The sequence below is a fragment of the Montipora capricornis genome, chromosome 7 (genome assembly GCF_036669925.1).
Source record: "Montipora capricornis isolate CH-2021 chromosome 7, ASM3666992v2, whole genome shotgun sequence".
NCBI lineage: Eukaryota > Metazoa > Cnidaria > Anthozoa > Scleractinia > Acroporidae > Montipora > Montipora capricornis.
The window spans coordinates 27,536,394-27,561,374 of record NC_090889.1 but is presented as its reverse complement, the minus strand read 5'-3'; the positions used below and the strand labels follow the sequence as shown (position 1 = coordinate 27,561,374).

The 24,981-nt window shown below is 39.2% G+C and overlaps 3 protein-coding genes across 3 annotated transcripts in view; 2 read left to right on the top strand and 1 right to left on the bottom strand.

The window, feature by feature from the left end:
* Window positions 1-578: 578 nt before the first annotated feature.
* On the top strand, window positions 579-4,315 carry LOC138057901 (uncharacterized). Its single transcript, XM_068903806.1, has 5 exons — window positions 579-693; window positions 1,275-1,515; window positions 2,582-3,386; window positions 3,970-4,011; window positions 4,154-4,315. Exons 1-5 carry the CDS (start codon window positions 619-621, stop codon window positions 4,209-4,211), a joined length of 1,221 nt encoding a protein of 406 aa, XP_068759907.1. The 5' UTR covers window positions 579-618; the 3' UTR covers window positions 4,212-4,315.
* Window positions 4,316-5,944: 1,629 nt separating this feature from the next.
* On the bottom strand, window positions 5,945-18,171 carry LOC138056720 (TBC1 domain family member 30-like). The gene is made up of 9 exons (XM_068902579.1): window positions 17,556-18,171; window positions 16,982-17,146; window positions 13,439-13,500; window positions 12,431-12,496; window positions 12,205-12,324; window positions 11,581-11,766; window positions 9,945-10,288; window positions 8,928-9,033; window positions 5,945-8,631 (listed from the first exon to the last, which is right to left on the bottom strand). Exons 1-9 carry the CDS (start codon window positions 17,977-17,979, stop codon window positions 7,222-7,224), a joined length of 2,883 nt encoding a protein of 960 aa, XP_068758680.1. The 5' UTR covers window positions 17,980-18,171; the 3' UTR covers window positions 5,945-7,221.
* Window positions 18,172-18,729: 558 nt separating this feature from the next.
* Window positions 18,730-24,981, top strand: part of LOC138056697 (MBT domain-containing protein 1-like) — a 23,190-nt gene continuing 16,938 nt past the window's right edge. Inside the window, exons 1-3 of the mRNA XM_068902552.1 lie at window positions 18,730-19,466; window positions 22,882-23,017; window positions 24,786-24,877. Coding sequence (XP_068758653.1) covers window positions 22,930-23,017; window positions 24,786-24,877 — 180 coding nt within the window. The 5' untranslated portion in view covers window positions 18,730-19,466; window positions 22,882-22,929. The remainder of the gene's footprint in view (window positions 19,467-22,881; window positions 23,018-24,785; window positions 24,878-24,981) is intronic.

Below are 24,981 nucleotides of genomic sequence, written 5' to 3'. Positions count from 1 at the left end.
ACTGTAAGTACATCTTAGAAAAAAATTGACATGACCTGTTGATCATCTTGTTACCGCGTGATTCAGTTCCAGTTGACCTTTATTAAAATCAAGTCAACTTCCATAACGCAACATACATGTAACCATGACTGCTGCAAGCAAGGTGCTATTTTGAAAGCAAACAAAAAGAAGTCAGAAGTAAGTTCAGTTTGATCGTTCTCTCTTAATATAATCTTCTTATTCTGCAATATGCTATATTTTATTTTTTTGCTCCATAAATAACCCAGAGCCCTCCTCCAAACGCAATACCTTCACTCATGAATTTAATTCATATATGTATGTCATCTCTCTTTGGATCGAACAGCATAAAAAAGCAACGACGTCAATTCCACAAGGTAAGATAACTCAATTTTTTTTTTGGCTCAGCCACACTTTCTTTTCTCGAAACCTCTTTTTGTGATAGACTCACCATTTGTTTTTGGATGATTCTTTCGTGCCCCTATCCTTTGTGACATGTCCCCGTGCATGGTATCTGGACAAAGTGCATGGGGGAAATAAACGCAAATCACAAACTATAACTTTTGATGTCTTACAGATACAACTTCGCATAAGAATGTGGAGGGCGCAGCTCAGAATCATATGGATTCTTATCTGAAAAATCTTCACCAAAGGACCCAAGCGATACCTGGAACACTTGCTGCAAAACGCCTTAAGGTATAAGGTGCTCTTCTTATAATATTTCTCTTGGAGAAACTAGAGTGGGATTGCGAAAGGAGGGGGGAGGAGGTGTAAAATCTATAGGAAAGAAGGGCTGAACATAAGAAGAACAAACGCGAAAAAGGCCTGCCAAGGAAAATAAGTACCCCGTATTCCTTTCTAGAACTTACGCCATCAGTGAAATCACAAACGTTTGATAATTATGGTCGTGGTCACCCAGTGTAAGGAAAAAAGTCTTTCCTCGGGAGGATGCCAATGAGACCATACCGTGGAACATTTACCTCAAACTTCCATGATGGAAATCCAGCCCACTTCTTATAACTGGCAAGAAGTATTCGTTGTTTTATTGAAATCTTGCGTGTTTGCTTTACGAACCATTACTGTTGAAATACAAACCTAGTATATGTAAAGATATCAGGGCCTGAAACAAACAACAGCGATTTCGTAAACCAAAAACGGTTTTTTGCTTTTAACTTTTTACAGTTAGCAGAAAGGATTCTTATGCTCATTTAATCGAGTTTTTGAGTAGTTTACTGAGTTCATATACTAACGTTATTTTAACGCATTCCTGTGTGAAGATGTTGGGGCCTGAAACTGGACAAAACAGCGATGTCGTGGATCTGACTCTAAGTGAAAGATTTGGTTACAATCGCAAGACCTCTTACAACAATAACGCGGATAGCTGTCAGGCGAAGACAGAGTCTTGTGACTTTTCGCCAATGAAAAGACATTTTGGAAGAAGTTGGGAAGAGGATGAATGGCACAAAAGACCAGTGGATGAACAAAAGAGTTTGATGGTGGATTTAACCGATGACGATGGTATCCATGTGATTTTTTCTACCTTCTCTCATTTATTCGAGCCATTTTTGTAATGAAATGTTCGCAAGCCGACAAAAGTGCGTAAAATTCGTTCCTAATTGCCTCCGATTCCCACCCCTAACATCCTGAATAAATAATCTCTGGGCAGTGGTACAGTCTCGCAAAATAATAATTCTGTGTTATTGTGTGTTGTACTTTTGGTTTCCAGAGAGAAAAAAATTACAAGGCGTAGCACCTGATTGGTTGAGCAACGGGCTGTCACGCGGGAGGTCGTGAGTTCAACTCCGGCCGGACCAACACTCAGGGTCTTTAAATAACTGAGGAGAAAGTGCTACCTTTGTAATTACATCTGCAAATGGTTAGACTCTCTAGTCTTCTCGGATAAGGACGATAAGCCGGAGGTCCCGTCTCAAAACCCTTCAATGCTCATAACCCTGTGGGACTTAAAAGAACCCGCACACTTGCCGTAAAGAGTAGGGCATGTAGTTCCCGGTGTTGTGGTCTGTCTTCTGTGATGTATCATGGTTAGGAGGGTAAATGCTCGGAGATATTAGCTACACAAAGCTACTCTAAAAATCCGAGGGTAAATAAAGAGATATGATATGCCGTCTCAAAACCCTTCAATGCTCATAACCCTGTGGGACTTAAAAGAACCCGCACACTTGCCGTAAAGAGTAGGGCATGTAGTTCCCGGTGTTGTGGTCTGTCTTCTGTGATGTATCATGGTTAGGAGGGTAAATGCTCGGAGATATTAGCTACACAAAGCTACTCTAAAAATCCGAGGGTAAATAAAGAGATATGATATGCCGTCTCAAAACCCTTCAATGTTCATAACCCTGTGGGACGTAAAAGAACCCGCACACTTGTCGTAAAGAGTAGGGCATGTAGTTCCCGGTGTTGTGGTCTGTCTTCTGTGGGGTATCATGGTTGGGAGGGTAAATGCTCGGAGATATTAGCTACACCAAGCTACTCTAAAAATCCGAGGGTAAATAAAGAGATATGATATGATATGACCTAATACCTTTCTTTCTTTGTTTTGTTTTGTTTTGTTTTTTTTTTTCATTAGATTTCTTTAACGATGAGCTGCCGTGCTTTTCTGTTGAGGAATTGTGGAATGAAAATGATCTTACCTTGATTCCAAGTGATGATAATGACTTATTCGCTAGTCCAGAGGTGCAAAGTCAGTCAAAATCAAATTACTTCAACAAACCTGCCCTGGAGAGACAACAAAGAAATACCCTTGACGCCAAACGGACACTTGACAGGAGCTTACAATTTCTATCCGGGTCTCAGGCGAAAAATGCAGGAGCCGCCTTTTCCTCCGCGAGTAGCAGCAGTCCGGTGAAAAGAAATAATAACAGAGATGGTCCATGCCTGACCCTTAGCCCAGATTCAGTTGACTTTTATCCTGGCCCTCAAGGAGTTCCTGGTTTTATTTCATTTCCACAATCCACACTTGGGATGAAAGATCTTGCGGTTGTAAAGCGCTCTGAGAGCCCAACAACACAACACTCCCCAGGATCGGATAATTTCGAGACTGAGGATTATTCGGGGTCTGCAAGACGTGCGCACAGGGATCTATGCAAAAGCCGCATAAACTGCACAGTTACAAGAGAAAGGAGTCCTAAAAGTCATGAATGGAGTTCACTGACAGGTGAATTCCTGGATGAGCTTACGACCGACGAAGACTGGGATACTTTGGCCGTTCACACTTCGCCACCGATTCCGAAACGTTGTTCCCCAGACTTTCAAAAAGACGCCACAGCAAGCTCCAGCAGTTCAGACAGACACAATGATAAAGGAACATGCCTGAAAGATAGCAGTCTGCCTGTGGCTTCAGGCGATTTGAGTCCAAAAAGAGCTACACAAAGGTAAATGTGATATCAGAAATCTTCTTCTCTAAAAATGACCGTTTTTACACTAGTAGTTCGTCCCGTCTTTACACTAGACGAATAACACGACGGACGCATAATTCGTCTGGACGGATTATGCGTCTCTAGTATAAAAATGGCCATTATATCCATGATGGAAAATGCTTGTGTATGAGGGTTTGTGAAATGCAACTACATGTAGGTGCGTACTTGCAAAATTCACCTGTTCTTCATTTCACTTGCCCAATTTGCCGGTGCAAACTTTCCAAAAAGCAGACAAATTTGAGGTAATTCTTGGTTTTCACGTGACGTCGCGGCCGCCATGTTGGTGTCCCCAAACAATGAAACGGCGGCCATGTTGGTGCCCCGACCCAATCCTCCGGGAATTGAACGCTATTGTTACGCAAACTTTTTTTTTTGTTCAACATGGCTGTTGATCACGTGAGTGATACCCAAGAATTGCTTGATTCTGGGAGAAGGTAGGGCAATAACTGCCCTAGGAATATCGAAGAGTTCAGGAAACCCATTGCGTTCAAGGTCGTTTTAATAATTTTTTAATCAGCTTATCTATTTTATCTTGCAGTCCCATTCGTTCTTCCTTTTTCTCCTCCAAGTCATTAAAGTGGTAAGTCAGTTATCAGTGTCTTAGGTGCTTAGTCTAGATTTTGACCTTTGGACAGGTGAGTTCAGGATATCAGCAAAAAGGTTGATCAATATCAGCAGGACCGGTAATCGTTTGATTCCAAATCCTCTTATATCGGTTTCAGTGAACGAGAAAACGAGGATCAAGACGCATTTGCTGGGATTTTCAACACCACGTTGTGAAACAGAAAATCTGGGAAGTATTCCTGTAGAGGAAAAGGAAACTCCTATAATAGGCCATTTCCGAGTTCATGTCTGCCTCCTCTTCAAAGCGAGTCTATGTGCGAAGTTTTTGTGATGGTAATTAGTTCTACTTTACATATGAATTAAAACTAATTTTCATAAGATAAACTTTGCACTTGCACTCGCTTTGACAAGAGGAGGCAGACTTAAACTCGGATATGGCCTATTCGTTCATCTTCAATAGTATCGACTTTGACTAAAAAGAAAGAAGATAACATTTAGATACTGGGACATTTGAACGTCCCACATCACAAAAAATGTGATTCACAGATATTTCATTATCTCCGCAAGCTTTTACAGTGAGGACACTCGAACCATGAACACTTGATATTTTTTTGTACATTTTTTTAGTAACTATAGAATGTGGGCTCGTCCTTTTGACAAGAGTATTTAATGTTTTTACATTTACAAAATGCTATACATGTAACACTATACATCATAAGAAGACCCTTTATTTCTTCGTCGTCGAAAAAAACAATGTACACAAAAATGTCAAGTGTTCACGGTTCAAGTGTCCTTACTGTAACAATTTCAGACTTCGTACTTTACGTCAATTGCGAATGTAGTTAGAATACACTGCATTTATATTTTTGCATTCTTTACATTGGTTTGATATTAGTAAATATACCAGCGCCTTTTCAAGACGTGGCGAACTTTGAAGATCGGTGTCACAACGGATTTAGAGCCCCCCCCCCCGTGGATTCGGACCCCCCCGTCCAGATCCACTAAAGGATTTAGACCTCCCTGAAAATAAGGGTTCTTTTGATTAAGGTAATAAAATTCCTCTGCAAATTGTTTTTAGTTGTAAGAAACTTTACTTAATACGAGAACTAATGACTGGAAAGGTTTGGTTATGAAAAAATGAAAAATCTTCTAAGCCTTGCAGTCAAGTAAACTTTTCCAACCAAGTGGTGTTGCATGTACTTCAAAAAGTGGCACCTCCTTTGTGAAAGCGCCACCCATTCAAACTATCGAATGTAACAAAAAAGAACTAAGAAAGAACCAACGCATTACGAAATGCCACAGAGCGCGCGCTTTAAACAACTTTCACTGAAGCTTGAATCTGATTTTCAAGGCCTGGCTAAACGCTCGCAACATTTCAACGCAACATCTTGCAACATTGTTGCATGATGTTGCGACATGTGTTGAATGGACTGGCCAAACGCACGCAACATATCGCAACAGGGTGACCAAACGTACACAACATGTTGTGCCCAACAATGTTGCAAGATGTTGCGTTGAAATGTTGCGAGCGTTTGGCCAGGCCTTCACTTGAGAGTCTTCTCCTTTTTAAAAAATTAACTCGACAATCCCATGAGTTCCTAGCGCGTGATTTAAGCTTCTGTCAGAAAGGAAATAAAATTCGCATCTACTTTACGAAATGCCGCCGTGGATGCTTTAAACAACCTCTACTGAAAAATTAACTGATCTGGGCTTTTTCTCAAAGATTTATGCTTTGGTATCGGTCAGTTTTCCTAATCCAATCTCTAACTCTACCTCGATAAACCTCAATAAACAGTTCCAAATCCGCCAGTGAATTTGTACCGGGGGTCTAAATCTAGGGGGGTCCAAATTCGCTAGGACACCGGAACTGAAATAACCGGTGGGTGGGGCTTGACTGAACAAGAGGGTTGCTTTCATTTTTGTCGACCACCGTAAACACTCATCAATAATACCTTTCATTGCTTTTGAGCATTTTAAAATTTATTTTATTTTGTAAACCAATAAAATACCTTAATTTGTTCTAATTGGTTCAAATCCTTGTGAGTTTTGTATTACAGATTCAGTAATAAGAATTTACTATACACTTTACCCTCAAAAATAAATACTTCGCGTTTACTAAATTACAAATACATCATCACGAGGAATTCGAAAATTATTGTTCAGTTACAAAAGCCGAGGCTTAACAAGTAAAATCCTTAGCAATTAATTTGTCAGACAATGTTACTAACGTAAATAAATAATCTCCCATGTAGATAGAGCAATGATGTAACACTTCGTTTTCAATGAAGTTTCAGTGAGACAAACTGGTCTGTTGAGACCGAAAAATAACTAAAATTTTCAGGGTTAGTATCGGCTCGATTTCCGCCTCTCTCTCGAGTCCGATCTTCGTTCCTCCCCAAGAGGCTTACTTTTGAAGTAAGTTCACCACTTTTTACGAAAAAGTTGGAGTGACATGGAAAAAGGTAAAACTCGAGAACTTTAAACTTGTGACGGAAAATTCATTTCAGAAAAGGAAATGGGACTGAATAAATCCTTTGCACAAATTAACCACATGCCTGGTTTCCATTAGACAACAGCTTGTTTGATGGCAAACCATCCAAGCGATGTTCTGCCGGTCAACAAGGCATTGGCTTGACCACAACTGGTAACAATCATCCTAAGATTCGAATTGACCTAACCTCCATCTCCCGTACAGATTCTGTGATAAAATTGACTCCTCGCAATTTGCTTGATAATTTACAGACCACGTATTTATAATATTCACTCATTAATTTAATAATGGTTATCATAACATAAGCTAGTATTATTCTACACTTTCACCGCCCAATCTTGGCCTGGCCTTTTTACAGTCATTTTTGATAAGGAAATGCCAACAATTAGCAACACTTGATGGTCCTTATCTTCGAAGTCGTCACTGAGTCAATGCGTCGTCCTGACCAAATTCGTACGGCCTCAAGAGAACCTCGGCTAAACGAGAATTTGCGCGTACAAAATATCATTCAGTTCGACTTATCGAGTCTTCAATTACTCAAATCGTGTTCCATGGTTACCTTGGTATAACTTCGCGCACGTAGCGGCTAAGACCAGAAATCGGAAATAACCTTGTTAAATTACGTGGAAAACCTACCGGATTTTTTGCGTTTTTACTTCGTAGTGTATCATCCAGGAAATATGCATGAGTAAGAAAGACGAAAGCATGCGAACGATGTGACATGAGTCTTCATGGCTAACTTCGTTTACCCTCTGATGTCCCATTCAATGCAACTCCATTTAAGCCTTGTTTCCCCTCTTTTTTTCCTTGAAAAGCATCTATGCGCTTGGCGCCCTTCTCCGACATGTTACCGTACAAAATCCTGCTCCGGCTGGGATGTTTATTCCGTTGAGGAAACGGGTTGAAGTTTTCGGGATACTTACACCGCCTGTCCTCTTCCAAGAGCCATGAACTATTAGCATTATCCTTCGTAGTTCCTAGGGAATACGTCCGTCCCGTCCCGCCGAAGCTACTGATACCCGTTTCAGGTACACTTGAGTTACTTTTGTCAGGCACTCTGACAGCTTTGGGTGCGTGATTCACCGAGTGGTTACTTGCTGGAGCTACTGTTAACGACGTTGATTCCGCTACAGTAATTTTTGGTGGCTTATGCGCAGGCTTGAGGGAAGGAAAAACAGGACGACTTTGCGTCGATTTGACAGTTTCTAAAGAAGATACTTCGCCATTTAATCCAACGTGCTGGATCTTATGCGAATTCGAAGTAACTCGTTTGTCCTTTTTCGAGGGTGGTAGTTCAACACTTTTACATTTCTCTTCGCTTCTTACACATTTCTCCTCGTCGTCTCTTTTAATTCCTAAATCCTCCGCCCTTTTGATTTCAGATTGTTTGTCCAAGCTTTTTAATTTTTCCTCCTCAGTTGAGCCATTTTTTGTCTCATTAGGTTTCTTTTGGTCTCCCTTAAACAATTCATTCAAATGCTGCATACTTTCCATTTCGTAAGCATTCGGTTTCACTTCCGGTTTCGCTTCACCCTTGTCATACCGGCCATCCGACACTCTTTCCGCGGTCTTCCCTTCGCTGCCTTTCTTATCCGTGAAACGGGTTTTGGAAGTTTTACTCTTCCGTTTTGTCGCAGACACAAGGAGGTGATTAATCGCTGCAGGAATACTTTTTCGTTTTTCAGATTCCTGTATGTTTTTCACCGTAGCCTCTGAAAACACCACCACAGCATTTTGTTGCATTTGCCTCATTCTTGCATACTGCTTTTGTAAGAATGACATCTCTTCTTGAACCCGACTTCCCCTAGAACCAAACTGCTTTGTCGTATACGGCAATGGCGAGTAACCGTCGGTGGCAAAAACACCAGGGCTTGCCGCAGCAATATCACTGACGTCCTCGACTCCTTGACCTATCGCCTTCATTCCGTTACCAGGGACAATGTCCGAAAAGGGTAAGAAAGCCCCTAAGCAACTGACTCCTTCTAGATCGTCTGCGTCGTCCTCTTCATCACTGGAACCACGTCCCAATGCTGACTGCGGATTCCGGTCACCAGTGATGTCAGAAAATGGATTGATGTTGTAGGTGTATTGCTCTCTAAGCTCAGCTAAGCTGGGTAAAGGAAACGGCGCTAAGGAATAAACCTCCTACAAAGACAATGCAGTTTGTTGTTGCTCAGTAACAACTGGAACTGAAAACAGACCAAGAGCCTAGGGGGTGGGGAGGGTGTCTCGTTTTTGGTGTTTTCGTCTGCAAAAAGTGGGCGCCCTCCCCTGGATCCGTCATTGCAGATGCCGAATTTATATTTAAATCCCGAGACCTGTAACCTGTATACTACTTACGTCAATACAATCTAAACTTATCAGAAAGTTACCCAACGCCACTAAAGAAAACGTGTCAACTAATTGCTCATCGGATAAATGCCGCAACCACAACGCTTTACCTGCATCAGTGTTTGACAGTCGATAACATTTCCGGCCAAGACATCTTGTATGAGAAGACCCATCGAGCTGTAAAACTCATCCGCCGTCTCCACGTCTTCGAGGCGCCTATAATGAAAACATATCCATTAAAAGCAACTTTGGCTAAGTGCAAAGTGAACTTGAATGACGCTCTTTGTCAATTATTTCATTTCTTGTCGAGGAATTATTTAACCAGCTGCCGTAATCCGCAGCAAATTAAAGTCGACTGAAATTTTTAGTACAAAAGTTTCTACCTTCACCTCAGTCATTCAAATACACACTTTTTGGGTCGATGCCATGTTCACAAAACTCAAGGAAAAAAATCTTACTCAAGATAGTTAAAGTGCCCCTGTGATCAAAAAAACCACTTCCTTTTTTCCTTTAGATTTTGAAAGTGTGTTTGCTTAACATCTGACTGGCAAAATTTTGAGCTTTGATTTTTATCCAAAGGCCGTTTACTTTGAGTGTAAGTTTTGGATTTCACGGTCTGCCATTACTCACGTTGAAAACTGACCGATTGGACCTCAGACGGATCCAGGGAAAAGTGACGTCAGAGGCTCACTAGCTTAAAATTTCAGCGTGTGAACGCAGCTTATTATAGATGCAAAGTGTGAGTTTAAAAGTCTGAAAGCCCAAAACCCCCGTGCTGCATATTAATTCTGCGGCGAACACACGTATTGCATTCTTAAACTAGCGAGCCTTTGACGTCATTTTCTCCTCGATCCAGCTCTCTCAAGAACATAATGTTAGTAATGGCGGACCATTAAATAGGAAAATTACAGTTAAAATAAAGAGGTGTCTTTTTGAAATCAAGGCTTAAAACGTGGGTCACTTAGTTTTTTGTTAACATAGTTTTGAAATCCAAAGAAAAATATGAATTGATTTTTTGCTCACAGGGGCACTTTAAGAACTACAATTCTCTTTGATAATACCATAAGCTATTTTTGTACGAGATTTTCAAAGATGTTCTTGAAGTATAAAGAAGGGTTGATACATACGCTCCTAGCTTTCCCCAAATGGCCACAGCAGCCCTAAGAAGCACCTCAGAACCTTCTAGCAGAATAGAATCCCAGACTCGCAAGACAGTCTCTTCCGGAAGACAAGTCGCAAACAGCGTAAGAAACCACTGCATAGTAAACACATTGATTAGAGGGGGCTCATACATGGCACTGGTACCACTCTGTGACAGGGCTTGTGCCTGTAAGCAGTCAAGGTGCTTGGAGAGCCTATTCAGCTTTGCCCGCATCAGGTCACGCAACACTGCCATATCGACCGATAAAGCTCGCAGGTTGTTTGCAAAGTAGTTGGCGGGTAACACATGATCGATAACGTACACCATCACCTAAAATTGAAAAAATACGGACAATAGGCGTGTCTCTTTGGAAAGTGGGATCTTTAGGTTCCAAATGAAGCTGTGTATGACAATTCGTCCACGTGTTCAGAGAACCATTGTTGTATTCATTTTCACTTGTTATTCAGCCTATCCACACGTTAAGGCTCCAACGGTACGAAAAAGTCACCGGTCCCGTATTGAGAACACATAGGTGACTACCGTCAGCTGGGAGCTTAAACAACGACAACGGCGACGACAACGAGAACGTCACCTCAAAATATAAATTCGTGCCTATTTCAACCTTTTCAATACGACAAGGGTTTGGTAGTTCCTCAAAAATGTCACTAGTCGGAACGGCACTTAATTTAGGAAAGAGAAAATGAAAATTTATCCTCAAGTGCTGACGTTCTTCATTACGATGGCCCAGGAGGGTCACAGTCCAGTTTTAATTTTGCACAGTCCAGTTTTAATTTCACAGTCCAGTTTTAATTTTGCACAGTCCAGTTTTAATCTTGTGAGTCGTCACCAGTTCTCTCACAAGTCAGAGGTCGCAGATCATTGTTTTACCAATACGAAAAGTACCCTAAACATTCTTAAAAGCTAACCTTAGGCCTAATTAGGCCTAGACAAAAGCTTTTAGGCCAAAGGTTAGCTTTTCTGAATGTTTAGGATACTTTCTGTATTGGTAAAACAATGACCTGTGACCTGTGTGAGAACTGGCGACAACTCACAAAATTAAAACTAGACTGTGAAAAATTGAAACTGGACTGTGACCCTCCTGGGCCATCGTACTTCATAAAACCTCAAATTTGGCAATTTCACTTTATTGGGGAGCTTACGCAAGGACGATGACGACGACGGCTACGAGAACACAAAACAATGAATTTAATGAGGAAAAACAAAGGCTCTGCACGGCCCTGCAAATGCGTTTTGCATTTTGATACATTTCTTTGCTGTCCTTGTCCTGACAACGATGTGAATTGACCAAATTTAAGGTTGTGTAGAGGACATGAGAACCTGACGAAACATTTCTTAATTTTCTTCCCAAACAACCACACCGTTCATACCAATTTTATTCCCGCAATGATGATACACATTTTCCATTCTAAACGACTTGGAGTTACCACAAAATATGAATAATAACAGGAAATAATATTTTTAGACAACGTTCTCGTCCTCGTTGCCGTTTCCGCTTCCAAAATAAACACCGTGAGAAATTGTTTTGTTTTGAAACTGTTCCACTTACGAGAGTTTTTTCGAAAGGGTCAGTGAGCTGAAACAAAATGATGGTCGGGCGTTACCTTCAAAGCGTCTTCCTCGTTTCTTTCCATGACTTGTAGAATTAGTGCTGCGATAACGTTGAATCCTTGACAGTAGCCAACCGCCTTATTACGTCTGGCATAAGCCAACAGCACACGCTTGAGTGCTGCTCTTTCCTCTGGACTGTCTTGGCCGCAAAACCAACCACACCCAGTGCGGTGAAGATCCTACAAAGAGGCAAGTACGAGACACAGGTTAGATTTCTGTGTTTTTTTGGCATCCACTTTCAACAACGTTCACATACAATAAACCATGGTAAAATCGATTTAACCACAGTATTGAGTTTGTGACATTGCTGATGCATGTTGTTTCAACCCAGACAAGTGATTTAGCAAGGCCTGAAATACTCATCCCACAACAGATGATTAGTCTGAAGTGTGTTTCATCAAGGAACATCCTGGCATTGCCTGACATGCACCACACGCTGAATCAAACCATGAACCTAAAATTTGGTGATGGCATACATGATAGGGTTGAGAGGTAAGAAGTGAGGTTAAGTCATGACAAAAAAGATCAGAAATGCTTTGCCAAAATTAATGCACATCGTATCTCTCAGTAAGCCAAAGAGACATTGTATAACAAAATTCTATCACGATTCTAATTACCTTAACTATCTGTGATCCAAGTTCATCATCATCTGGGTTACTCTTCTCATTAAAACAAAACTTAGCTGTTTTCTCCCAGTCTAGATCTCTAATCTTGCTCTCCGCCAAACACAGCCACAACTTCAGCAAACAAAAAAGTCACATTAACAGATATTCTCTGGATGCAAAAATGATAACTGGTCTTTTCTTGTTAAAAATACATCAATTTCAGGGCAACCTTACTCACCCTTCTTCTCCATTGTGACGGAACACCCTCCTTTAAACGAGCAATAGCTTTAAAAGCAGCGAGCCACTGCAAAAATACATTAAGGTGGAGAAAAAGATCATGACAAAAAATTCTTAGAACAAGAAGCATAGAAGTTATTTATTTTACTATAAAAGGTGAATGCTGGAGACTCTGTTAAAGTTGTATTTCCCTCTTCTTTTAGTAAAATGGGTGCAAGTGCAAGTGACACGATGTACAAGGGAAGGATTTGAGGAAATAAAAGGTAGATAAATAGATAGTTTTATCGTCTCTAAACTTGCAGCCAGTAGGCTGAATTATGCTAATAATAATAATGTATGCTAATAATTGTAAAAATGTACTAATAAATAACATGATAAAAGGATAAATGGGTAAAGTTATCCATCCCAAAGATAGTAATTAAAATAACTATATTCTAATAGACTATGAAATTCTGAGGCAAGACTGAGTATGAAACTGTTCCTGGCTTTATCGGTCTTACACTTAAACGACACAAACGCTCTGGTTGACCTAAGGGAATACGCTGCCATGTGCTTAAGTGATAACAACCTATGCAATCTGTGATTATTATCTGCACAGATCTCTTGAAACAGATCAGAGCATATTGACTCCCTGCAATCATGTTGTGTAGGGAGATCTGTTGCATGTATAGCCTGGGTATGACAACAGAAATGAACATTGCACATTTCTGTAAATGCTCTTAATCTTTGCTTAAGTAGGCTGCATGGAAGTGTGCAATGGAAAACAGGACATACGTATTCAGGAATCGATCTCATACAGGTCACAAAGAAACGCTTCAGTTCTGATGGCGATACATGAGATCTCTCAAGTTGTCTGAGAAAGTGGAGCCTGGACAAAGCCTAGTCATTCTTGCATGGCTACTCACCATCACGGGTCTTGATCATTTATTAACGAACGTAAGAATACACTGTACATATACAATGTATGTAACATGTAAATGCTGAGAAAAGGTTCACAATTAGTTCTTACCTGCTTATAGGCCTTCTTACCACTTTGTGGAATAAATGAGAATCTGATCTTTGTATCCACACCTAGAGAAAAGCATAAAACTTTCCTATTAACCATCTCAAATGCAAACTGACAGTACAATGCAACAAAAATACCAGTCTAGTGGCTAGACACCTATTAATCTTAGAGGTTCAGCTCTGCCATCAATCTTTGTCTTTCTTCACCATTGTCTTGTCTTTCTTCACCTAAATGTGTAAATTAGTACTTTCGACTGTACACATAACTATAGGGATAAAACCCCAATTACAGCTTTGCCTTTTTATCACAGAACAGAGATAAGAGCAAAGCATGAGCACTGTGGCCATGTTCTAACAGAGTGAATTCTGTAAGATTTTTTGAGTTGGTTGTGTTTTTCTCAGTTGTATTGAGAAAAAGACCATTTTGGTCAATATGGTAAATGGACCTTTTCAACCAACATTAAACCAGGCTGAAACTATTGGATAGTATCAGCTGTTGTTTCTTTGCATCTTTTTTGTATTGGGTGAAGGTGCCAGCTCCTAGCAATGGTCACTGTATTGCCCCAGCTCATGGGGACTTGAAAGCAACAGCGGATTTCCAGTGGAAAAGAATTGCAACACAGTTGATTCTTTCTATAGCAAAACATTTTGTTATTTGTCTCATGCTATTTGCAGGCAAATTTTAAAGGGTGTCTATGCATCCCAACTATTGCCATGGCAACGGTACTGCTAATAGCCTGTGAACATTTCTGGCAGTCGTTTCTCTCCCCCAAAAGACACTGTCTGTAAACTTCAGCTGCAAAATAATTTCTGTGACGTAATTACTTTTTTTTTTTTTTTTGGCCAATCATGTCCCATGAGAGAAGAGCGAGTCAGGTGATCTCCACGCAATCCATGTAATCATTGTCACTAGTGACCCTTTGAAACGAACAGCTATGAGTGAAACGCCAAAGAAATAAGATTCCCTGCAGTGGTGAATGTTGCATTCTTTGACAGACAAAATGTTCAGTTGCAAAGAAGATAAAATAAATGTATTTGGTAAGAGTGTTTTGGACATCTCCTCTTTGATACTTCGAGCCGATTTAGGTGGGCTATCTACCGATCAAAAAGGTATAAATTAAAAAACAGTTTGACGGTGACATTACTCTTCAAGTTAAGAGATCACCTTAAGCTTTAAGTAGCGCACTGGAGGCAAAGAAATGTCTGAGTTTTGGTAACGCTTGCTTGAATGTTTCGCCGTAGTAAAAGTATCCAGAAAGCAACTATTAAATCACCCGAGCGCCATTGTAAGCCCCAGAATATGCATAAGCCTGATTGCCTTTGGAATTAATTAGCCTTTCACTGATCCTAGAGTTTGCTTTTGCACCATCAAGACCACAAAACGTTGTTAAAGAAGTTTCTATAAGTTTCAGTGGGAGCTCAATGCATAAATATTTACATCAACACCGCTTCATAAATCAAAAACTCAAGGCACTAACTTGAAGGAATTGCCTCTTCCAGAATCAGAAAAAGGAGACTAAAGGACATCCTAGTGTAGAATATTCTAGTAAAACAATCCAAAAAGAATTTGTAATGGTAAATCACAATCACAATCACAATGTTTGTCTAAGAAGAGCACAGCACAGGCAAAAACACCACAAGCAAGGCTACATGATAAAGTGAGGAATTTCCAATTCGTGCAGTAAATTAACAAAACCATTGTGTTCCTTCTTGGCCGCAACACACTTGCTTACATCCTCCTGGTGGCTACTTGACTTTTTGATACCAACAATCTCACAATCTTTTTGAATCGCATCTTCCATATTGCCTGCCATTAATCTGACTTGTGTTTACCTGGACAACACACAAGTACTTTGCGTGTTCCATGCATGTTGGTTCTGGAGATTTATGAGACTAACTCTGATTGGCTAAGAATTTTACTTCACAGAAATTGTTTAGCAGCTCAAGTTTGCAGACACTGCTTTTCGGGAGAGAGAAATGACCGCCAGAAATACGTCTGCATTCACAAGGCGACACTGCTAAAAGACCCCTCTAAAATTCAGTTTTTGAAAAGTGGCTTTAAAACTAATTTCATGACGTAGTATTTTTGTCAAATTTGAAAGCCCCATCAAATTATATTCCCTTTTAGTATAAATACACAGGTGATTATACAAAATCGCGCGCTCTCATTGGCTCGCTATCTCGGATTATCAGCCGATAATCACCTCGACGGACAAAATGGCTGCCAGCAGTCGTTTTGCCACTGTAAGTGAAGATGATTTTCGCGTTGAAATTTTTTTTTTTCTCTTTTTTGAAACAATCACCTGTGTATTTATACTAAAACAATTATTCGCCTCAGGCTCAGTGATTATCGGTGAATATTCACCGAGACGAAGTCTCCGTGAATATTCACCGAATATTCACTTCGCCTTTGGCGAATAATAATTATTGTTAAATACGAAGTACTAGAACTTGAATTATTTATGAAAACACTGTTGGAAGATGAAAACAAAATAATTTTCCCCCAATAAAATGATTTTAAAATTTCCTTGAAAATGCAGTAAAGCAAATAATACTTGTATGAAAAAAAATACTGGTAGGGTAAGTTTTGAGATATTGCTCAACAATTCCACCAAAATTTATTTTCAGTTTTAGCCATTTGAGGTCACATTTTTATTCCACGGATACATCTCACCTGAGCAGGTTAAGCACTGCATATGTGGCATATGTGTGTTTGCTCAGCTGAAAGACCTTTCGAGACTCCTTTAAGTTTTAAAAAGTTTTCTCCCTAAGAGCAAAATCACTTTTACTGTTCACTTAGGATTCTCAATTTAACACCAGTGTTACTTGAACAAGGGCATGCTTATTTGATAAGTTTATCAGTAACCTGAAAACTACAAAATTTGCACTTTTTTATGGCTTTTGTTTTGTTATGATTATGCACATGAGGCCTATTCACACCACCAGACTTATTCTAGCAGTGTAACAAAACTCAAAACATCTGTTTTCTTCAGGTTATAGTAAATTGTAATGCATTAAAGTGAAAAAAAGTAAAAGATCGAGTGACTCATAAAATTTAAATGACAACAGCTATCATTGAATGATTTGCAATATACCTGGGACATACAGATGCGTTCAACAAGTTGAAGAATATTTTTGTGACACCACACTGTACTTCCCTGTTGAGCTTACACAAATTTAAATAAACATAATTGCATGTTAATACCTTGAGCACTTGTTTCGAAAAAACGCTCTTTAGGCTTTGATCGTTGGAAAAAAAACCAAGTGCCTTTGTGATAAAAATTGAAAAGTCACAGGAATATTAAATGCGGAAGATTTCTGACTCTTTACCTTTGAATTGTAATAATTTGTGAAAGAATATTTAATTAAGCTTTACTAGTTACAGAAAAGGGTTTTCAATTTTTACCTTTCACGAAACAAGAATCACTAAAAATTTTAAACTTGAAGTTGAATATCGGGCAATACGTGGAAAGGTTAAAAAAATGCCCAGTAACTAAAGGCAACGTTAAAATCGCTTTAAGAAGGGAAAGAATGATTGTGTACTCACGTCTTTTGAGGGACACTGCTTGCAGAATGGCGGTTAAAACATCAAAATTTCTCTGCAGTTTGTACGCGTGCTTATCGCGTCTTTTTAGCTGTTTCACCAGCTTCGTCGAAAGCATAGAAATTCTTGACCGCATTTCCTTCGCCATCACTCGCAATTCATCTGTTTCTAATGTATATAAAACAAAGGGTGTGAAAAGAATATACACTACATTGGCCAATAAAAATATCATCACCTCAAACGAAAAATCGATAGCTGCATTAACAACAAATGCACAATTCTGGGGAAGCACTAGCTTTCATTAAAGACATTCTTGAAGTAACTTTTAGCGATGTAAACACGCGACACAACGTGATTTCACTAAAAATCGAGCGAGTTGTTAATTTCAAATTTTATTTCGATCATGCGACGCGCAACCTTTCTGTAAACAATCAAGGTTTTAAGATATTTGATTTTCATCTACACAAAGAAAAACATAGTAGTTTTTCGAGAACAACAAATGCAATATTGAGTACATGATGATATTACATTGCAGGTCTACCAATAGGCGTTTTTAATAAGCTTATCTAAGTCGTACCTTTCGTTTGCAGCTCGTTTCGCGTCCAACTTTCTCCGCGTTCCTCAAGGTCGAAAGAACCACCGTAAAAGCTCCCTGAAGTAGTTGAGCATTCAGTAACATTATCACTATCCACCGAGTCTCTACTGTGGTACTGATCATAAATCTCAAACAAAAGACAGTCGACAATCGAAGCTTTTTTCTCAGCATTGATCAGGTCGTTACGGTGCCTCTCTGGGTCATAAATAGTGGTTAAGCCGGCCGAATTTTCAACCGCACCAAAACTCCAATCTGAGTCTTCACTCCTAGGACTCAAAGGGCTTTCATCGTAACTGCTCTCAGTGCTAAAACTTTCGCGTTCAGTGCTTCCTTGCCGTTCGAAATCCGAATCTTCGTCCATGGTCTCAGTGGCCGCCATGTTGATTCGTCCACTGACATGGTTCATTTTAAATTCATTGATCTACGCAAACTACCACTCAAAACTCCCGAAATGTCCATTAATATCACCTTGCACTTCATGAAACGAAAGGTTTTCTGATTAAACTATTCTGTAGCATTGTCCACGCTATGTTTTAGGCTGAAATACGCTCTTACTACTTTATCCAAAGCGATTGCTAAAAATAAATCCCAAAGAACTGAGATTTGGTCATTTGATCAAGGACATATTACACTGCCTTTTTTTCACAGTTTGTTGTAGCTAAATGCTGATAAGAATAATAACTTTACAAAATGTAAGTAAAAAGTTTGAGATGACTTATTGTTTTAATATTAATCTGATCTATGTATTTTTTCGATGTGCAACTGTGACAGATTGATAGGAAAGTAGAGATCACCTTTGGAGTAGGGGTAGCAGTGAACGTTTGCATTTCTTGCGCTAACAACGCATGACGGTTTGACTTAAGTTTTAATTTTCTTGTCAAGTCCGATCTTTATTATGTATTCAAAACATTTGACACACTTCGGGTTCCACACATTCTCGGAGACCCAGGGACAGTTTTCAGAATCGGATGAAAGAAATGTTTTGGCGTTCTACAAAGTCTCTCGAGTAATTTGAAGGCCATTTCACCCCATAAAACGGAGCGTGACTGTCTTAGAAACTGCCGTTACATGAATCCTCTTGAATAGACCGCACATCACCCCATATACTGAGTATTTGACCATATCATGACGAAGTTTTTACAATACCTTTCGTTGCTTGGTGATATGCATATATTTACATGTTTTCCCAATTTCCGGTTCGTTAAGTTCTCAAAAAGAGTGTTACTGCTTCACTGCCTGGAGAATAACCAAAAGAATTTTGAAGATGATGTCCATCTTCATGATCACAAACAGGGTAAAACAGCAGCTTGTTTTATCACATGTACTTGGCCCCAGTGGAGATGATTGACAGCATTCTAACAGCCGGTTACAGCTCACGTGCTCACTTATGGATTTGAGATCTGCGAGTTCCCCAACTTGGGCAAGTTTTCAGCTAAAATTTGATAAACAGACTGCCATTTACTGTTTGATATGTTATTTTTTCTGCGGGATTGTCGTTTCCCGGGTCTTTTACTTTGACCGTAGTAGCAGTTTCAGTACATCCTCGGAGACCCTGGGGTAGTCAGTCGAGGCAGTCTACACGGTTGGTGGTAGAGCAGGTTGTCAAAAATAAAAGGCAAGAGAAGAAATGGTCAAGAATCCTGTCCTCAGTCTTCCTCTGCCCTGAAATTCCACAGGAAATCTTGGTAAGCAAGCCGAAGGGAACGTACACACAGTTTTCTCGAGAAAAGTTTTTGAGGATATAATTACATGTACTTCCATGGGCGAAACGACTTTATAGGGGCGAAACGACCGACCTTTACCGACAACACAAGCTGACCAGCGAGGATAGGAACTGTTCGAACTTGTTGGTCCTCAACGTCCCAAATTATCCTTACCCAAGAAGGCATTCAGGTACATTTTTAATTTTAAAAGCCAAGAATTAAGAGGATCTAACATGTAAAGTTGCAAAAATTGTCCTTTTTTGTCATTGTTGATTTGGGACACGTGGTGCACGATTTTGGAGTTTTGAAGTTTTTCTGAGCACAGTATATGTACCCTAAACAAAAATTTGCAATATGGACCAACGCCTTGTAGATGAGATTAACAGTAAGTTGTGAAACAAATATTGCTGCAAAACTAGAGACTTATTTATATTTTAGTGATCATATTTATGACTGGCCCATGATAGATTTGCATCGATGACTATTTGCAGCGATTTAGATGCTAAAACCGAAGATTGATGGAGAGATGTAGTAAGGGAACTTAGATTTTTGTCTGATGTTGATTAGCTTAAATTCGGTCTCATTGGAAATCAGCCATTTTCTGACATTATGCGTACATGTAAAGCTTCATTGTGTAGCCATCTCGTGTGAAATGCATATTGTGAGCATACATTCTAGGATAGGAGTTATTTGAGCAGTTTGGCAAGTCATTTATGTATAACAGAAAGAACAAAGGACCTAGAATTGTTCTTTGAAGAACACCACATTGGAGAGAGCACAATTTGGAAAGACAGCTACATGTACATGTATTAACAGAGCATATGTTGGTTTGGTTCTCCACGAATGACTTAACCAACTGTAAGCAATTCCCCAAACACCATAAACACTTAGTTGCGCGGAAGTGTAAAATGTATTCTGCAGACCAGGGGTAAAATACAGACTAAGGTTATAATGTAACTGTTGAAAAAGGCCAAATCCTTTAGAATTGCTAACACTTAAGCCTAAAATATTATAGTGTTTTATGGCTAATTAGGCCTAAGGTTATCATTTCTAAAGGGTTTGGACTTTTTCAACAGTTACATTATAACCTTAGTCTACATTTTACCCCTGGTCTGTAGTGTGCCTTTTATACTGACCGCTTAGTTGCTGCCGCAGTGAGTTAGCTTGAAGGGAACGAACGAGGCAGCTCTCTGATCGGGAGAAGAACACATTTTTCTTCAAAATACAAGGAATTGAGGTTATGCTCAAATGGAGGAATTAAGATGCACGGTATGATCTTGTTGTACAGAAGATTTGAGCCTGTTCTGTTTTCCATTTCGCTTCTTGCACCTCAAACTGTAGATAGTTGCACTGTCACAAAACAAAAAAATAAATTCGAAATCATTCTGTGGGGAATTTTCTAGTTGTCCCATTGGTAATCAACGAAAATATCTGGAGTACACTTAGGAATGGAAGCGCTTACTATTCGACTTTTTGCTCATGAGATAAAATACTTGTGTATGAACACATCTCCTAACCTACCGGTACTTGAAAGGCTCAAACTGCTAAGATTCACAGGGATAACCTTTTTTTTTTGTTTCGTATAGGAATGAAATGCACACAGAGTTGTGATTCTAATAATACGATTTTATTCACGTTGCCTAATCCTTCTACTCAGATTACATAGTTAACGATTAACTTGTTATAAACTTAGATCACCCATCGTTACATTTTTCAACCAAATAACTTTGTATCCTGTTGTCACAGAAGCTGACAATCGCTGTATTTTCGAAATGAAAGATGTCATGGAACTGGAAGCTTGAAAAAATATTTGTTTCTACGTCATCTTCACCTCCTTTTAGATAAAAATTCAGAAGACCTTGCGATTTGACAACATCACTGTGAAAATCATTGCTCTTTTCTCTTGAGTGGGGTCTAAAAGGGGGTCCAGTTGGGGGTCCACATTTTGTACCTTCCCTGCTCAAGATTTAGGTAAAGGTACACCTTATTTAATGTCAGAAGTTCCTTTACCCTCTAGAGGGTATTCTCCCAGGAAACTGATGGGGGGCTCATTTACCCCTCCCCCCCCCCCCCTATTTCCATCAGTGCTCCATTTTAAGGGTATTTAAAGCTAGCTGAAGCTACATGTACAAAATGGAAAGAAGTCAAAGCAAGGATGTGAGGTCACTAGAAATTGAACTCGGGACTTCTTGCACAGAAGGCTGCGCACTAACCAACTGTACAATCCTTAATCCTTACTTAAAATCTCCCTGCAATTCCGTGCATGAACCGTCTTTCTACTAGTTTAGATAATAGGAGTGAGTGGTGAACAGCACTAAGAGCTTTCTTTGGATGGAGAAATACTACGGGATTAAAATTGCCACAATCAATATTAAAAGCCCAGCTATTAGTGGCCCCTAGTAGAGCAGTGGAATCCTGACTGACTTTTATGCTGTGTACGGGAAGATATGAGTACGGCTGGTTAGACATTATTCTTTTGAATACCGTAGCCACCACAGACATTACAGTGATGGGACAGCAATTGCCCTAAAAAGGATTTGACCACAACTCTGTGTTTAAGGTCTTGGTAAAAGTAAATTTGGGTGTCTCGCTCAAATTTTTGCAAATCTTGAATCTATGGGCTGTGAAGTCTACATGTATTTTCCACAAAAAAAAAATCTGAAAAATTAATTTTAAAACTGCTAAAATCAGTTTTCTTTGTTTCCCACTATAATCTGTGATTGACATGTCATCACATGTGAAAGGATTAGGTGTCAATTGATAGCTTAGCGCAAGTCCGAACGCTGATTGGCTCAGCATAATTGGCTTTCAAGTAGGGCGCAGAGTTATTCAGCAGACTGTAAACTACTCGAGAAATCTTCAAATTCAAGCTTGCTTTGCTAGGGCTTTATTTTGATGCCAAAATTACAACTTGGACCTCCCGTGCCCACATGTGTTAAGATAATTATCGCTTCCAAATTTTCAGTTCTAATAGGTGATTGTACTACCCCAAATACAGAGTGAGAAATTTTTTGTTTTTTCCTCTGAGACTGATTTTATGGCACTTTTTCTGCCCAAATTAAGTATGAGATGAAAGTTTCGTCTTTAATGCGTGATATTTCCTTCAATTCTCAACATATCAAAAATTCGTCAGATAGTATTGGAATGCATTCATCTGTGACTAAGATACAACAAATTGCGGTTGTTTTTGCAATAAAGTGAAGGGGCAGGAGCTTCTGCAGCAGACTTGGTCGTTCTGAGTTTGAGGCCTCAAAACCCTAACCCTAACCCTAACCCTAAAAGGCAATATTAAATACCAAAAAACTAAAACTTTAGTGAAATAATTCGATCTATTAGCCTTAATATGATATATAGTTTGACCCTATACAAAAATATAGCGGCACTACAATTTTATTTTTCTGTGGATGCCTTATTTTCCTTTGCCTAGATCTTAACTCATTTGCCAAGCTTCTTTACCCTGAACTCATTGTATGATGGAATCTCCAACAATTTATGATGGTCGGTGGGAATCGGAGATTGACAAAAAATCTCAGCATTGATCGTAGTAGCACTTTAAAACATATTTTTTCATGTACAGTGTATTATCATCTCCATTACTTTGACAGAAATACATCAGTTATGGTTTGAGAAAACCATGTTAGAATGAACTAAAAATGGACAAAGACTCCAGTGTGTGTAAAAGGAAAAAAAGTATTGAGGATTCTGTGAGGGGCGTGAAGAAATGTCTGAAAACTGGCTCTGGTATGTAGTAGTGATGAAAATATTTTTACTATATAGATATTGATGAATTTTGTAGGATTTTCTTTTTTCTGGGAACTTCTCTGTGCACATTGAAGATATTATTTTTATCTTTCACCTGTGAGGATATAGGCATTGCCTTCAATTGCCTTGGTAATTAACACAATTAGTCAATGACAATTGAGTTTCCACTTCCTTGTGAGATACTTTTTCCACTACATTAACATTTTTACTACTCAATTTGACACAGGGCTCGTGCTACTCCTTGGAATGCTTGAAAAGTCCTGGAATTTAATTTTGAACTTCAAGGGCACTTGAAAAGTGCTTGAAAAAAAGGATTTGTTGGGAAACTGCATGAAAATTGTCAAGAAAAGCAGCAAAGAATACAGTGAAACACGATGTATGGCATAGAAATCTTCTTACAAACACTCCTTGAAAACTCATACATGTATTTCTGGTTATTGAAAACTCCTTGAAAACCCCTGGAATTTGATATGCAAAATCCAGCACGAACCCTGTTGACATTATTGTGGTTTGTTTTCTTCTTAAATTTCATATCTAGTTTCATGAATGAAACAAAATGTACGGTATGTATTAAAAAGGTAGAATTGAATCTCGCACTTAACTGGACAATTTAAGCAAATTATTGTCTTTTTATACATGTCATGGGTTTGAATCCAGTTAAAGCCACCTGAATTTTTCAAGTGTTTATTAAAATTATAGACTAATGCTTAAATTGTCCAGAATCATTTCTACCTTTATCTAGTTTCATGTTACACAATGATGTGTTTTAGTGATGACTACTTTTTCTCCATTTTGAAAATGAATAAAACAAGTTGTTTTTAATCTGGACATTTCATCAGCATCTATACAATAAAACTCAATTTTGTAGCTATAATATATATGCAACAGGGAGAAAGCTCAATTTTGTGCTGTTTGCAATTCTTGTGTGTTTGTCGATCGCCATCTTGAATTTGAAATACTGTATTGTAAGTGGCCTGGTCAACCTCATTTGGGTGTAGGGTGATTTTGGTCGCACACTTCCAGCTGAACTATGTAGCATGGCAGAGAAACAGAAGCATCAAACAAGTATAAATGAGCACAGTCTGTGTACGTAAATAAGCCATATTATTATTCAACACATTGTGTCCAAATATGGTCATAGCGCGCTCAATATTCGTCATGCATACTCAACAGATATCCTGTAATATACGTTATTTTGTGTGTCATGGAGAAAAATGATAGTTTTTCCAGCTTTTTTTTCCAATGAAGGTAGAAAATTGTGCTTTATCATCAATGTGTTGAATAATAAAACGATATTTTATTATCCTGCTCAATCTTGGGGAATAACACCTGATTTTAGCCCACTTGGCATATGGCCTTGTCGGCTAAGTATCAGACAATATTCCACGCAATTTTGCAGGATAATAATTGTTAAATAGATGAACAGTGGATGTTCAGATCGTGGTTTTCGCATGGTGCTCAGCTGCATTGTAGAAGCGAAATGATTCAAATCGATGCTAGAGCGCTAAAAGTGGCATTTCCTAGCCTCTAGATGTCAAAATTCTCTGGGGGGGGGGGGGCATGCCCTTAGACCCCACTAGATTGTCAGAGACTGATGCCTACTTCAAATCATTTTGAAAAACCTGAGTGCTGATAGTATCTCTCACAAGTGAGCGCAGTGAACAAGTGCGAGACACTATCAGTTCATTTGTGTATGTGCCCTTCTTTTGTTGGTAGTAATATTCATTTTTTTAATTTTTTATTGCAGCCTCTGATGAAGAGGATGAAGACCTCTTTTCATGGGAAGAATATCTCAAAAAATGCCATGCTAAGGCAGTTCCCAAGGAGACATTTAAGCATGTAAGCTTCCTTTAAATTTCTTGCTTTTACTCAATCTGATGTTTAGTTCACTGGATCCAACATATTTTTCTCAAGCCCAATTAGGGCTACTCTATGGAAAAAAC